Consider the following 16,165-nt stretch of genomic DNA (forward strand, 5'->3'; position numbering starts at 1 on the left):
TGTCTACTATATTACAGAAACTGGTGCGGGCTTATCTTTGGGGACACATGTCTCTGAGGCTGAGACACCACAGCAGAGGCATAGTGCAGCAGGACAATGCTAACTATGAAGTGGGTGCAGGCGATGCAGACTCAAGCTGCTCCTCAGGCCAGTTAACCTCCTCCAGGTCAAGCAAGGGATGCAGCAGTAGGACCGGCAGCAGGGAAGACTCTCAGGGGTCATCCACCCAGTCAGACTACAAGGAGGAGGCTGACACTACTGCAAATAGGACCCTTTCCCTCTCACCAAGCAAGAAGCCAGGTCTAAGCACGAAGACAGAGAAAGCACGAAGTGTGTGATATCAATCTGATATTACATATCTTCTCATTGCTACAGACAGTCTACCTATAATTACATAAGTGTAGGCCTATAGGCCGAGATGGTTTGCAGCATATTCCCATGTAAGCATAACACTTAGGTGCCCTTTTCCTCTCAGCTCAAAACAAAAGAGGGCAGTGGTGCAAAAATAAGAAAAACACTCTTTCAAGGAACCACAAGGCCTCTCGCTTCCCTCCAATCAAGCCCCTGCAGGGCTCAAACCAGCGCACCAGTTCTGCCCACAGGCACCGCATCAAGGAACTCAACAGCCAAGTGTGGGAGCTACAGCAGCAGCTGAGTGGTGTCGCCACAGAGAACAAGTTGCTAAAGCAGCTCCAGGGCCGCCACGCGGTGGTGCTACAGCGCTTCCAGGATTCACAGAGTGGCCTTTCCCGGGTATGCTGCAGTAAAAAAAATTGGGCTTGAATAATTGATTTATAACACAGCTATAACAAACTCCTAATCAGCTAACAACAATAATCTGATTTTGTAGCATTGGCTAAGGTCATAATGTTTTGCACCCACCCACACCGTGGCCAAGCACGGAAACGCGATGCGCGCTCTGCAGGAGCTCAAGCGTAAAGCCCGCAACCGCCGCAACTGTCCATCCAGGCGTCTGAGGGGCACAAAGTTGGAGCTGCTGCGCACCAAAGACGCTCTGTACCGGCTGCAGCTGCTCAGCGAGGACTGCAGCCTGGAAGAGAGGAAAGAGCTGAGCCACAGGCTGGCCCTGATCACTGTGGACCTACACAGGAAGAACAAGAGGATACAGGTACAGTACATGCACTCACATGGCAGGGCTGACTCCAGCAGCACCCTGCATCCCACTGTGGTCACTAAAGATCCCATGGCGCTTATCGTAAGTGTGTTAACCCTGGTGTCCTGGCTAAATTCCCAATCTGGCCTTCATACTATCATGATCACCTAATCATCCCCAGTTTACAATTGGCTCATTCATCCCCAGGTTGTTGCTGTAACTGAGAATGTGTTCTCAGTCAACTTACCTGGTAAAATGAGGTTTAAATACATGTTCACAGGCCAGGTGGATGTTTGGATTGAAACTGATTGGGTTTTCAACTCTGTCCATTTGTCTTCTATGGGGAGACCGATATAGGTGGACAGGGTCAACACAGTTATGCTAGATTGATAATGCACACATCCACAATGTTATATCTGTAGTGAAATGTAAATAAATTGTGTTGCAGGACTTAGAAAGGAATCTTGAGCTGAGCCAGATATCCTTCAATCACCCTCTTGCCACAGAAACAAGGAAGACCAATGAAGCCAGAGAGCTGTCTGATTACCTCCAGGCACAGATCAATCTGTTGACCAAAAAAATCTAAGTAAGTTTATAAAGAACTTGAGAGCAGCAACATACAGAGTGTAAACAACATTAGAAATACCTTCCTAATATGCCTCCACCGGGTCAGTCTATGTCATGGCAAGAGCAGGTGTTCAGAAATGTTTTGTACAATCAGTGTAGGTAAACTGTTCCAGATCTTAGTAGATTTGGAACAGTACTGTTGTTTGAAAGAATGGTAATGTGATTTAACTCGCAGTACTGCAATGTAAACACAAGAGGGAGTCTAATATAGCTATATTTCTGAAGGAATAATTGAAGGTTGGAGTAAAATACCCATTTCCTAAACTTGCCTGGCTACCCAAACGCTACACCACACCCACGGACGTTAGTTTCTTCTTCGCAATGAATCTGGATCTGAGTACCTCCCCGACAATTTATATAATGTAAATACATTATAACCATTCTAATTGGTCCCAGAAAACGATGGATTGGGCCAGAGCCAGAACACACATGGGTAAAGCTGCGTTTTGAAAATTCATAATTGGCTTTGATACTCTAATTGATTAGAGATGATCCAATCGCTGATTACTTTATTTTGTACAACACCCCTCATTTTGACATCCCCACAAACAACTTAAAAGATGTCAGTTTCAGACTGAAGTATGTAGCGAACATAAGAGCAGCGGACAAATTCAGTTTGAGTCATCGGGCAACTTGTAAACCTGCCTGGTAATAGATATCAGGATGATAACACTACATTTGAGAAATGAACATTTATTGTACATATTGCATTCTTGAGAAATGGCTTACTGATGCATTTAACACGAAATATAGGAAAGAGAGAGAGAATTGGAGATCCACAAAATCTACTCACATAGATTTCCAAAAGGCTGGAACAGAAAAGGTACAAAGACATTATGAGCTACTTTAACTTTTAACATGTTCAACCCATGATCCAGATCAAACATTTTTTAACTTGAGGATTAATATATTTTGCCATTAACAGGAGCAAGAGAAACTAAATCTGTTCAAACAGATGACACATCCTCTCTCCCCATCGAGGCTCTGTGCCAATTTGAACTAGAATATGCCTGTTCACTCCAGCATCTGAAGTTGGAGAAGCAGAAGAGTTTGAGCTGGGTATGTAAATGAGTTTCGTTCTCTCTCCCATTCTGTGCAGAATGCTGTTTAAATGGGTAACGGTAAATAAAACATTTATTCAATATTGACAGATAAAAGCAAATATTAACTCCTTGATAAAAGTTTGTGTATTGAGTTCCAGTGTAAAGTTGATATGTTTTATTTTTTTTCAGGAGTCCTTTGCAATTGGCTTCCCAGACAGAAGTGACACAGCAGACCCGTTAGTGGATGACAGAGGATCATACGATAATGAACATTTTGCTGGTAAGGATTTTAAAAACTTTACTACAGCCTATTGGGACTACTAATAAACAGATGCAAAGTTAAGGGGATATTGAGGAAAGAAATGTTTAAATTAGATTCTGAAGTGTGTACTCTCCAGTCACAGAGTATATGCAAACAAGAGAGCAAACACAAAAAACTCCCAAACATTGGGACTAATTAAAGCTCACGTAAGTAACAGGACTGAAATAACCGTTCCTGTGTCATGTTATATCCCAAAAAAAGCCAAGAAAATTATGGCCCCAATTTTTTTTTTTTATGTGCAAGCAACTATCCTATTTATCCACAGACGATGGAGAGCTGCATGGTGATTATGACAAGGAGGATCCACAACTTTAGGGTGAGGAGTATTGCCTTGCAGAGGAGGCAGTGAGTTCCCTCAAGGCTTCAGAAGGAGAGCAGACAGAGCCATTTGAAAGCTAGGTCCGGTACACTCTGGATGACTTTCTGAATACAGAACGTGCCAACAAGGCCCTCGAATCCTCTCCCAGGACCAAGCGCCTCTACACATTCAAAGAAACCATCCAGAACCTGCACAGTGGGAAGCCTGCCTATGCCAGCCATAGCCAAAGCCTGAGAAAGAGCCCTACTAAATACATCAAGAGCCAGGCCAGGGTGGAGAACCTGGGGTCTAGGGCGTATGAGCCCTCCGTCACTCTACCAGCAGAGAAGTGCCAAAGGCGTGACACCATGGACCCTCAACCGGAAGATGGCGTAGTCCGCAGCAAGAAGAGTATCTTGATGAAAGAGCTTTTTGGCCAGGCCCCAATCACTGATCCAAATGGCCATGCAGACAGGCAGATCCAGAGTTCAAAGCACAGACCTGGACAGAACGTCCTCTTACCATACAGGAGACGCTAGCCCGGTCTCACCTGGGAGACCAAGATCATTTTTTATTGACCCAAGAAGTATACAAAATGATAATATATTTTTATAATTTGATAAATTATTATTTATCTGCCATGGCAACTCAACACATTACTAAATGGAGTATTTGTATTCTGACACTATTGCTCATGACAAATTCCTTAACTCCCTTGAAATCAGATTGTAATAAAAGCAACATTCAATGAAGATGCCACCTATGCCACAACGGTACACTTAGTTTTTTATAAAAGCCTCTCTAAAATACCTAAGATGCTAAGAACAACCAACACTTTAGGCCTTCAGTTTTCAAATTCTTTATTGTGTTGAAGTATGCTTAATTCTTATGCATACTTCAACACTTCCAAAATCCAAACAGTAAACTTTGTAATATCAGTTCAGGTTTCATTCAACAAATGAAAATGTGCTACAGACCATGCCTACAATTAACATGAACAAAATTGCATAACAATATGAAACAATTGCAACACTTGCTCAACTCATTTCAATCAGTTGAAATTAGATTTAAAACGGTCATTAAACATGCTCATACAATCATTACGCAGTGAAGCAATTTGTGAAATACACTAGATTGCCAAAAGTACGTGGACACCTGCTCGTCGAACATCCCATTCCAGAATCATGGGCATTAATATGGAGTTGGACCCCCATTTGCTGCTATAACAGCCTCCACTCTTCTGGGAAGGCATTCCACTAGATGTTGGAACATTGCTGCGGGGACTTGTTTCCATTCAACCACAAGAGCATTAGTGAGGTCTTCCAATTCATCCCAAAGATGTTTGATGGGGTTGAGGTCAGGTCGACAAAACGATCAACAAAACTTTTCTGTATGGACCTCGCTTTGTGCACAGGGGCATTGTCGTGCTGAAACAGGAAAGCGTCTTCCCCAAACTGTTGCCACAAAGTTGGAAGCACAGAATTGTCTAGAATGTCATTGTACGCTGTAAGCGTTAAGATTTCCCTTTACTGGAACTAAGGTGCCTAGCCCAAACAATGAAAAACAGCCCCAGACCATTATTCTACCTCCGCCAAACTTTAAATTTGGCACTATGTATTCAGGGAGGTTGCGTTTTCCTGGCATCCGTCAAACCCAGATCTGTTCGTCGATCTGCCAGATGGTGATTCATCACGCCAGTGAACACGTTTCCACTGTTCCAGAGTCCAATGGCGGAGAGCTTTACACCACTCCAGCCGACACTTGGCATTGCACATGGTGATCTTAGGCTTGTGTGCGGCTGCTCGGCCATGGAAACCCATTGAAGCTCCCGACGAACAGTTCTTGTGCTGACGTTGCTTCCAGAGGCAGTTTGGAACTTGATAGTGAGTGTTGCAACGGAGGACAGAAAATTCCTACGCACTATGCGCTTCAGCGGTCCCGTTCTGTGAGCTTGTGTGGCCTACCACGTCGCAGCTGAGCCATTGTTGCTCCTACACGTTTCCACTTCACAATAACAGCACTTACAGTTGATCGGGGCAGCTCTAGCAGGGCAGACATTTTACGAACTGACTTGTTGGAAAGGTGGCATCCTATGACAGTGCCACATTGAAAGTCACTGAGTTCTTCAGTATGGGCCATTCTACTGCCAATGTTTGTCTATGGAGAGTGCATGGCTGTGTGCTGTATTTTATACACCTGTCAGCAACGTGTGGCTGAAATAGACAAATCCACTCATTTGAAGGTGTGTCTACATACTTTTGGCCATGTAGTGTAACATCCGATTCCAAAGCCAACATAAGAGACACTAAAATATGTGCAATAACATTGGCAATGTAAGGCAATGTTTGAATATGGGGTGCTTTGTAAAAGTGCTTACCAACAGTACCAATTTACACTTTAATATCAAAGTGCTGACTAACAATGCCTGACTTCATTCTCAGAGCATTTGGGGAATAAATAAGACATTAATAAAATATCCCATTCCTTAGCTAATTGCATGTAGACCAATAGATGCCACTTTGTTGCACACCACCAGCCAGCATGTGATTCCAACACCACCTGAAAGGATACAAAGGCTGGGTTCAAATAGTAATTGTCAGAGTTGTCAGTTAGTAGTATTTGATGTAAGTAAAAACAAAAATGTGCATTCAACATGGCATTTTGAACCAGTTCAATGAGAATTCCATGTTAAGAGAGGAAACGAGTCATGTGATTCTATCTTCAGTATTTAAAGAGAACGAATAGACGAGACATTCAGAAGTCGTCTATAATTAGCCAAAGTTTACAGATTAAACACTAAACTTGATTACTATGAATTTACCCACAATCAAAAGCGAGTGTGGGCCTCAATCCTCAGGCGTTGTAATCACACAATTTACCTGCTACTCCAGATGGGAATGCCACCAGCTGCTCCAGGGGGGCAATCCACTTACTGGGTACAACAGTCACTGGGTCAGCATAATACTTCCAAATCAGGGAGATCATCAGAGCAGCCTAGAGAGACAACAGAAAACAACCTGATTCAGTGCATCAAAATGCAACACAATCACTTGTGCATGTCACCGGTGGTGAAAACTGACATTTAAAAAATGTATGTATATTTTTTACCAATTAAAGAATATAGGATATATTTCTAATTTCAATATGTTTAATACTCACCTGGAGGATGTAAAAACCTATATTCACCATCCATTTCATTTTGGCTTGTTGAGCAGTTCTAGACTTGACTGTAAAGAAGAAAAAAACAGATCTAATCTGCAGAGGAACCATCTAAATTAATTATTGGTATCCATTCTCTAAATATAGGAATTTCTACAGCTCTAATAACAGTTGCCCTTTGTGTGTTATTCTCAATTAATTTCAGTGTAAATACTACACAACATGCATTGGAATATAACCTGTTTTGTATGGTATGGCATAAGGGAGGGGTTGGCAGGGGAAATAAGCCTGATGTGTAACCAGTGCATATGACTGGAGAAATACGCATGTGGTGCATTTCAATGTGAAAACACTTTTCATTCCAAAATAGTGAAATATTCCTGTTGAACAACAGGATTTGAACTTGAAGGCATGTTAGTTGATAGGCAGTGGCCCTGAACTGACACAGCATGGGAGAGAGTTAGAGACAGTTGTTTGGGTGTACAGTAGGGAGGATCTAGAGACAAAAAGTTTATTTCTCAATGTACGAAACAACATATTTCAAAATCACCTGCATTGTGACTCATCTAAACAATGTGGTAAAGAGTGAACTTGTAGACTTTTTTTGTTGCCTTTTTGACAAATTCAAAACTAGATCTTTTCAAACAAAAACATAAAAATTGCCTTGGGGTTTTTGTCGCAACCTGTATTTGCCACTGTAAAAATATAATATTGTAACAGTATACTACTGAAGAGTGCTTTCTAAACAAACCATTGTCATTCCTGAGAATTGGTGTGCAATGTCTAATATTAAGGAAGTATCGAGGTATTGCTCGCCTGAGGTAGCATACCTCATGACAAGCTGTAGACCACACTATCTACCTATATTTTTCGTAGCCGTCTATTTACCACCACAAACCGATGCGGGCACTAAGACCACAGATGATGCAATCTCAAACGCACTACACACTGCCCTTTCCCACCTGGGCGAAGGGAACACCACAGCGCCTTCGGAAAGTATTCAGACCCCTTGACTTTTTCCACATTTTGTTACGTTACAGCCTTACTCTAAAATAGATTAAATAAAAAATATCCTCAGCAATCTACACACAATACCCCATAATGACAAAGCAGTGTACATTTTTTTTTGCTAATGTATTACAAATAGTAAACAGAAATACCTTATTTACATAACTATTCAGACCATTTGCTATGAGACTCGAAATTGAGCTCAGGTGCATCCTGCTTCCATTGATCATCATTGAGGTCCCACAGTTGACAGTGCATATCAGAGCAAAAACCATGCCATGAGGTCAAAGGAATTGTCCTAGGAGCTCTGAGACAGAACTGTGTCGTGGCACAGATCTGGGGAAGGGTACCAAAATATTTCTGCAGCATTTAAGGACCCAAAGAACACAGTGGCCTCCATCATTCTTAAATGGAAGAAGTTTGGAACCACCAAGTCTCTTCCTGGCCACCTGGCCAAACTGAGAAATCAGGGGAGAAGGGCCTTGGTCAGGGAGGTGACCAAGACTCTGATGGTCAATCCGACAGAGATCTAGATCTACTCTGAAAGAGCTCTGGAGTTCCTCTGTGGAGATGGAATAACCTTCCAGAAGGACAATCATCTCTGCAGCACTCCACCAATCAGGCCTTTATTGTAGAGTGGCCAGACGGAAGCTACTCCTCAGTAAAAGTCACATGACAGCCCGCTTGGAGTTTGCCAAAAGATACCTGAAGACTCTCAGACCATAAGAAACAAGATTCTCTGGTCTGATGAAACCAAGATTGAACTCTTTGGCCTGAATGCCAAGTGCCACATCTGGAGGAAACCTGGCACCATACCTACGGTGAAGCATGGTGGTGGCAGCATCATGCTGTGGGGATGTTTTTCAGCGGCAGGGACTGGGAGACTAGTCAGAATCGTGGCAAAGATGAACTGAGCAAAGTACAGAGAGATCCTTGATGAAAGCCTGATCCAGAGCGCTCAGACTGTGGCGAGGGTTCACCTTCCAACAGGTCAACAACCTTCAGCACACAGCCAAAACAACGCAGGAATGGCTTCGGGACAAGTCTCTGAATGTCCTTGAGTGGCCCAGCCAGAGCCCGGATTTGAACCCAATCAAATATCTCTGGAGACCTGAAAATAGCTGTGCAGCAACACTCCCCATCCAACCTGACAGAGCTTGAGAGGATCTGCAGAGAAACATGGGAGAAAATCCCCAAATAGAGGTGTGCCAAGCTTGTAGAGTCATACCCAAGAAGACACGATGCTGTAATTGCTGCCAATGGTGCTTCAACAAAGTACTGAGTAAAGGGTCTGAATACTTATGTAAATGTGATATTTCCATTTTTTTATTTGTAATAAATGTGCAAATATGTGAGCAAGACAAAGGAGCTGATCGTGGACTACAGGAAAAGGAAGGCCGAACACGCCCCCATTCACATCAATGGGGCTGTAGTGGAGTGGGTCGAGAGTTTCAAGTTCCTTAGTGTCCACATCACCAACAAACTATCATGATCAAAACACACCAAGACAGTCTTGAAGAGGGCACGACAACACATTTCCACCCTCAGGAGAATGAAAATATTTGGCATGGGTCCCCAGATCCTCAAAATGTTATACATCTGCACCATCGAGAGCATCCTGACCAGTTGCATCACTGCCTGGTATGGCAACTGCTCGGCATCTGACCGTAAAGCACTACAGAGGGTAGTGTGTACGGCCCAGTACATCACTGGGGCCAAACTTCCAGCCATCCAGGACCTATGTACTAGGCAGAGTCAGAGGAAGGCTCAAAAAATTCATAAGAGACTTTTCTCTCTGCTACCACACGGCAGGCAGTATCGGAGCTCCAAGTCTAGGTGCAAAAGGCTCCTTAACAGCTTCTACCCCCAAGCTATAAGCCTGCTGAACAATTAATCAAATGGCCACCAGACTATTTACATTGACCTCTCCCCTTTGTTTTTACACTTCTGATATTTGCTGTTTAATATCTATGCATAGTCACTTCACTCCAACCTACATGTACAAATTACCTTGACTAAACTGTACCACCGAACATTGACTAGGTACGGGAACCCCTTGTATATAGCCTTGTTATTGTTATTTTGGGGCGGCAGGGTAGCCTAGTGGTTAGAGTGTTGGACTGACAGTTAACTGACTGTCTTGGTGTGTTCTGCCCCTGAACAGGAAGTTAACTGTTCCTAGGCCGTCATTGAAAATAAGAATTTGTTCTTAACTGACTTGCCTAGTTAAATAAAGGTAAAATAAATACATTTTATTGTGTTACTTTTAATTTTTTACTTTAGTTTATTTAGTAAATATTTTCTTCACTCTATTTCTTGAACTGCATTGTTGATTAAGGGCTTGTAAGTAAGCATTTCACGGTAAGGTCTATCTACAACTGTTGTATTCGCGCATGTGACAAATAAAACTTTATTTTATTTTATTTGATAATGGATCACTCTTATCTCTATATCAGGGATTTTTCTGTCATTGTAATCCTTGGGCAGGCGTTTTTTTTCGGGCCACCGAACAGTGTTAAATAAAATTTCCGGGATGGAAAAATGCTTTCAATGTAAACTTAAATGACTAAAAACTGATGTAAAGTATGTAGAAAAGACAATAAAGATATATTTTTAAAGGAAATCATCTTTAAGAACTAACAATAACTTAAATAAACAGTCGGGGAGAAAATTCCAAAAGCAATGAATTCAGCAGTATTGATTTTGTTATTATATTTGAGCATAAGAACATAGCATTAAAACTGCACAATTTTCCCTCAGCTTCATGGCAGAATGTGGACTCACATGTTGTTAACTTTAAAACTGCAAAAATGTATCTCAGCTCCATGGATTGTAGAACTGCAGGAAATTGGCTTAAAATGCAAACGTCAACTGGCCCGACCACGCCCATTGCCATGCCCCCTACCACAGCCCCTTTTGGATCCAGAAAAAAAATAAAAAATAAAAATGTAGTGTGGACATCAATTTCAATTGTGTGTCTCTCTTACCATGTGTCTTCAGCTTGTCAGTCATCTTGTTGATTTTGCGCTCTAGTCTGGCGTATCTGGCAAACTCATCCATCATGCTAACGGAGTTGTGCTCCTTCTTCATCTCCTGGATCTCAGCCCGCATATCCCTCTCCTGCTCAGCATCTTTCTGAAGGACCTTCAATAGCTTCACATTCCAACAGACAAACATTTAATTTTAAATTTCGCAAAAACATAGCAAACACACACTACTAGATCTACTGCCACCAGATGGTGCTGTTATTCCTTATGTCTTTAAATGCATAAGCAATAACAGCACCATCTGGCTGCAGCAGGGCTATTACACTACAAATGTAGCCATGTTTCTGATATGAGATCACTTTGGGATGGTTACCAGTTAGCCATTGATCATGACTCTAAGTTTCATTACATTACACATAAGAGTCATTGGACGAAGGCGTCTTCTATATGGTGGAGCTTTGTAAAGAGCCCTGACGCTTAATCTGAACATAAGGACCTTATCGTTCATATCAGCAAAAAATGAAGGTTAAATTGTTACACGCCTCGATAGGTTTAGGGTCAGTGTTCCCATGCGGCCATAACGCCATGTTACAGCGCTTGTTTATGGAAGCCAAGAGGCTACCACCAGTGCTAATTATCTATATAGCATGCTCTAAACACCTGTGTGTATGCGTAACTCGGGAAGTGTAGTTCCGTTGGATGAAGGTACCCATAGCTGTATGAATCTGTGCAAAACTGCTACAGTAAGTGCATTTTTTTATTTGAAGCATTCTTTCTCGCTGATTTTTCAAAAGCCGTATCGCGATCAATGATTATTGATGTTTCTAAACGTTAAAACACAGCGTCAGGACTGTAGTCCACATGAGGTAGTCGTGGATGAAGCTAATGGCTGAAAACTGTAGGGAGAAGGCAGAATGCTGCCTAGTTTGAGAACTAGTTACCAGTATGTTACTGCAACAAAAGTGCAAAAGTAGTGGAAAGTTGCATTATGTCCGATAAACACTGTAGTCATCCTGTTAAATGTGTTGTTCAGATACAATGATGATCATGAATTGCATTTACATGCAAAAATGTTTACTAATTTAAAAAGTACATTTTCTTTGTAATTGAAATTGCCTCTGCAAGTGACAAGTATTTTTCTGCCTCCTTGGGTCATTTATAGTTTATTGCATGAGAACATGCAACACCTGGTTTAGTAGTGTATTGCTTAATAAAGTAATAAGGCACGAGGGGATGTGGTACACCCCCATAAGAGCTATTCTTATGCAATGTGGAGTGCCTGGATACAGCCCTTAGCCATGGTACATGGACCCTATACCACAACATCTCAGAGGTGCCTTATTGCTATTATAGACGTAGAAACGTAATTAGAACAGTAAAAATACATGTTGTCATACCCATGGTATACAGTCTCATATACCATGGCTTTCAGCCAGTTAGCATTCTGGGCTCAAACAAACCCAGTCTATGACAACCCATATTATATGCATTTAGACTAGAAATGTCATCAGACGACCTTATTTACATTTTATGGTTGATATTTTAATCTGTGCCCAATATATAACTACACGGCATTATCTACCTGGTTATGTCTGGCAATGTTATCAGTCTAACACACCTTACATGCTACAATGTAACAGTTTAACATTTGTCAACAGGGTGGAATGGTTGGTTAGCTTCGCTGTTGTTTATAGGGGGCGCGAGAGGTGAAATAGCTAGCTAGCTAATATAACCTGGGCAAATCTGCCAAAACATTACATGATTTACAAGCCAACCCTGCATTTCTCACACGACCAATGCCTAAATAACCCCTACTTACGAAAGAGGAAATAGTCGGCAAGAGTGTTTTGAAGAGATTGCACAAAAAGACAGATCCCAACACCAGGAACCAAGCGCACCCAGCAGCCATTTTTTTTATCAACCTTTGTTGCTGATGCGCTCGTCATAAAGGGACGCCACATCCAGGCTGAACTATGTGCTGAGGTTTATATTAGAAACGTACTTAATTCAAATACAGCCTATTTTATTAACTTCAAATGTAATATATAAATTCAGTATCCAAATGTGCTAAATTTACTACATTACTTTATTCAATAAAAACAAAATACTGACAATTCTATAACGGTAATTTACAGTATGTGTACATTATTCTGATATAATATCAACGAAAATAACACATCATTTTGAATCTAGCTATTCCCACCCCTAAAGTCAACATTTTTCGTTGGAACGACTGATTGGCATACAGACCTACCCACACAGGTAACTTGCTTTGGTTTAAAAATCTGTTGCCTGGACGTTAAAGCCAATCAATGGCAACAAGGGGCGGAGAATAAATTGCCAGTCAGGTTGGTAGGATAAGGAATACAATATAAAGAGGGGGGATCCAATCCAGTTTCAGCTAGTTTCTGGACGTAGGCCTATTGATGAAATATTTACGTTAGTTACAGTGTGTTCTGAAGGAATTGAGTGACTTACATCGGACACATTCAGAAGCCTGCATTGAATTTTCAGTAACTGAGAAGGCTAATTTGTCCTCTAATTCTCTAGACAATACAAGCAAAGCAGCCATGCCGAAAAGAAGCAAAGTAAGTTGGAATGTTTACCTTTTAATTTAAACCTTATTTTACAATGTATAATTTCTCACATGAAGTGTTTTTATAAATATCTGCAACAATCGCATGTACTCTAAAATATGCTTGATACAATGTAACAAGTTTTCTCTAAAGTATGAATGTTTTTTAGTGTGTCTGTCTTGTCGAAATGGAAGTGGCGCCTTTTTACTTTCGATCTCACTTTCTCATTTTAGTAACCTGTAACGTTACATGATAAACTATCGCAGCTTGTACTTTTTATATAAGTTACTTAATCATATAATTTAATTTGACGCATATCGGGTCTTTCATGAATGTAAAGTAGCTTTTAATAGCCTTCTCAGCAATGAGATCAGACAAAGGGGTGTAACCCACCTGCAATGTAACTAAGCTACATGTTGCCATTGCAGAAATGCGTGCATGATCTAAAGGATATTTTGTGAATATTGGGATTGCTTTAATCGCCTATATATTTGGTTCACGTTTATATTCATATACTTTTAATAGCCCATGCTTGTGGCATCCTATATTATCATTTTGTGTCCTATGTGCAGTAAAGCGTATTGTAATGCGCGACACCCTATGGCACGGAAAGGTACGGTCTTTGAAGTGTCATGGCAGCCCCTGCAAATAGGAAAGGCATCGACAACTCGGCGCCATGTATCACTTTAATGGGGTTTTAGAGAAAGTAATTCTAAAGAAAACGAGCTGGTCACGTGTTCAGTTTTTGGGGATTTGTTTGTGTGCATTTCCTGCCTTTGCTTCCCTAACAAATGTTGCATTATGTAACAGCGAATTTCTGAAGACATGCTCCACAGCGCATATGGGTGAACTGGTATCGGGGAATTATAGATATTCAACTAATGGCGGGAATATACAGTTGACGTAACGTGTGGATGGATGCCTTCATATAACAAATCTCCGTCGGTTGATGGGGGAGGGGCTGCTTATTAGCCTTTATGCGTATGGGCTACTAAAGCCTAACTAACATACCGTTTTACTTGTCACTCTCTAGGTAGTTGGTACCACAAAGGCTCCATTTTGCACCATGACAATGGGAAAAGTCAAATGGCATAGTAATGTTAAATGCTTACCCTCCCCCACTCACTTTCAGATTACATAATTTGTATCTAATTTGGGGATGGGGCAGTGGGGGTACAGTTTGTGAGCCCATCCCCCTTAGCATTACACACCCACTTCTCTCTGCAGCTCCCGACCTATGATTGTGGGATTGTTCTTCTTGGTTTTTACTAAGAATTTTACTTCTTCTCTCCCACCACCCACTCACAGGCAAATAATGACACTGAAGTCGAGGTTAGTATTTAATGCTCTTATACAATTTTATATTATGAATACATTTTTTCTGCAATAGCTGATTTAACTGTCTTTTTCTCACCAGCCAAAGAGGAGATCCACGAGGTTATCATCTGTAAGTTTGCTATATATGATCAAATTTATGTTGTATATCCTGTTTATGTTTTCTGTGAATAGATGCTATTGTGTATTTGTAATTGGACTAATTATCTAATATGCATTATTTTACAGAAACCCACTACTCCAGCTAAAGCAGAGCCTAAGGCAAAGGTAAAATAAATGTTGTAATTTCAGCTAATTTCAACCCCCAAAACACAATTATACATATTATGCATTTGTACATTGAAATGTATGTTGTGTATTTCTGATTCTTGTAGACACCAGTCAAGGCAGCAGCCAAACCCAAAAAGGTAAAGGCGGTAGTAGAGAAGGCCAAGCCTGAGGAGAAGAAAGAAGATCCTGAGGAAGAAGCAACACCGGCAGAAAACGGAGAGGCCAAAGCTGAGGAGGTAAGACTTGTTACCTTAGTTTCAATTATAAGATATGCCATGCCAGTGATGTACGACATTCAAAATCAGGAGTATTGGGTATTACAAACAGACCAACAATAATTGGCATTGCAGCTGTTTGTACACCACACACAAACAGTGTAAACAACTAGACCTAAGAGAACTGTTCTATAATATGGGAACGTAACTTTTTCATCCGCCAGGAGGCAGCAGAAGAGGAAGATGCTGATGCAGACGAGCCTGAGAAAGAGGAGGATGAGGCAGAATAACATCCTTACCCTTTTGCCAGTGCTCCCTGTACCTCCTTTCTTGTACAATTCAGAAGAATATTTTTATCAACTATTTTCTTAAGAAAAAGCAGGTTGTGTAGTAGTAAGATTGTAGAAACTTTTTTTTTTTTTTACACCTCTGGAAGAAAGGTTATGGTCATTGTGTGTTTCCCTTTTCTTTTGTGGTCTGGTTCAGTTGTCAGAGGGAGGGGGGCAGGTTTGTAGCAATGACATGCAATCACGCCAATATCAGGAACTTGTTATTCAACTGGGAGAGCTTGTCTGACACTAACATTCCATAGGCTTTATGAGGGACAGTTTATTTAACCTGTGTTGTATGGAGAAGGGTTGGGGGTTTATACACAATAATACTTATTTTATTTATTGTGTATGTTGGGTAGGAAGGTGGTAATTCTGTTTTAAGCTGTGCTCTATGAATTTGTAACTATTATCCACACCGTATTATGACTCCACAGTTATGGTTCATTCTCCCTAGTACATGTGCTGGATTTTTCATCAGGCCTGTGCATTATGTGAAATGGTTTTTGTCTCTGTTCGGTGATGGCATTGCAATAACATTTGATATAGCTGCTGTGAAACTTTTTTTTTTTTTTTCATAATTTCTATGCAGTATGTAATGTAATGGTACGATTTGAGGATGGTTCGTGTGTTTTTAGCCAAGCTAATAACATGAAATACATTACAGTGTTAAACATACTGGTTGTAGCTTATCCTTTTGAGGGTACTGATAAAACATTGACTGTACTTTCACTTAATCCTACAAGTGAACATAGCAGCCGTAGATTTCCATGTGGTTTTAGAATTTTGTGTACAGTTTCTCTTTTTTGTCGTTGTAGCTGTATCTGTGTTGTTATTATTGGTATAAACATGCCAATTGAATTAAAATGATTGTAATTTCTT

General features: G+C 41.0%; 2 protein-coding genes and 1 pseudogene across 2 annotated transcripts; 2 read left to right on the plus strand and 1 right to left on the minus strand.

The window, feature by feature from the left end:
* The first annotated feature begins 47 nt into the window (after positions 1–47).
* On the plus strand, positions 48–4,287 carry LOC149971284 (uncharacterized; annotated as a pseudogene).
* Positions 4,248–12,793, minus strand: LOC110507834 (guided entry of tail-anchored proteins factor 1). The gene is made up of 5 exons (XM_021588185.3): positions 12,378–12,793; positions 10,559–10,724; positions 6,564–6,631; positions 6,284–6,398; positions 4,248–5,963 (listed from the first exon to the last, which is right to left on the minus strand). The coding sequence occupies exons 1-5, from the start codon at positions 12,465–12,467 to the stop codon at positions 5,890–5,892; spliced, it is 513 nt and encodes a 170-aa protein (XP_021443860.3). The 5' UTR covers positions 12,468–12,793; the 3' UTR covers positions 4,248–5,889.
* Positions 12,794–12,865: 72 nt separating this feature from the next.
* On the plus strand, positions 12,866–16,163 carry LOC110507835 (uncharacterized). Its single transcript, XM_021588186.3, has 6 exons — positions 12,866–13,146; positions 14,443–14,466; positions 14,552–14,581; positions 14,698–14,736; positions 14,844–14,975; positions 15,179–16,163. The coding sequence occupies exons 1-6, from the start codon at positions 13,129–13,131 to the stop codon at positions 15,242–15,244; spliced, it is 309 nt and encodes a 102-aa protein (XP_021443861.2). The 5' UTR covers positions 12,866–13,128; the 3' UTR covers positions 15,245–16,163.
* Positions 16,164–16,165: the final 2 nt, after the last annotated feature.

The sequence above is a fragment of the Oncorhynchus mykiss genome, chromosome 27, assembly GCF_057628025.1.
Source record: "Oncorhynchus mykiss isolate SJ-2025 chromosome 27, ASM5762802v1, whole genome shotgun sequence".
NCBI lineage: Eukaryota > Metazoa > Chordata > Actinopteri > Salmoniformes > Salmonidae > Oncorhynchus > Oncorhynchus mykiss.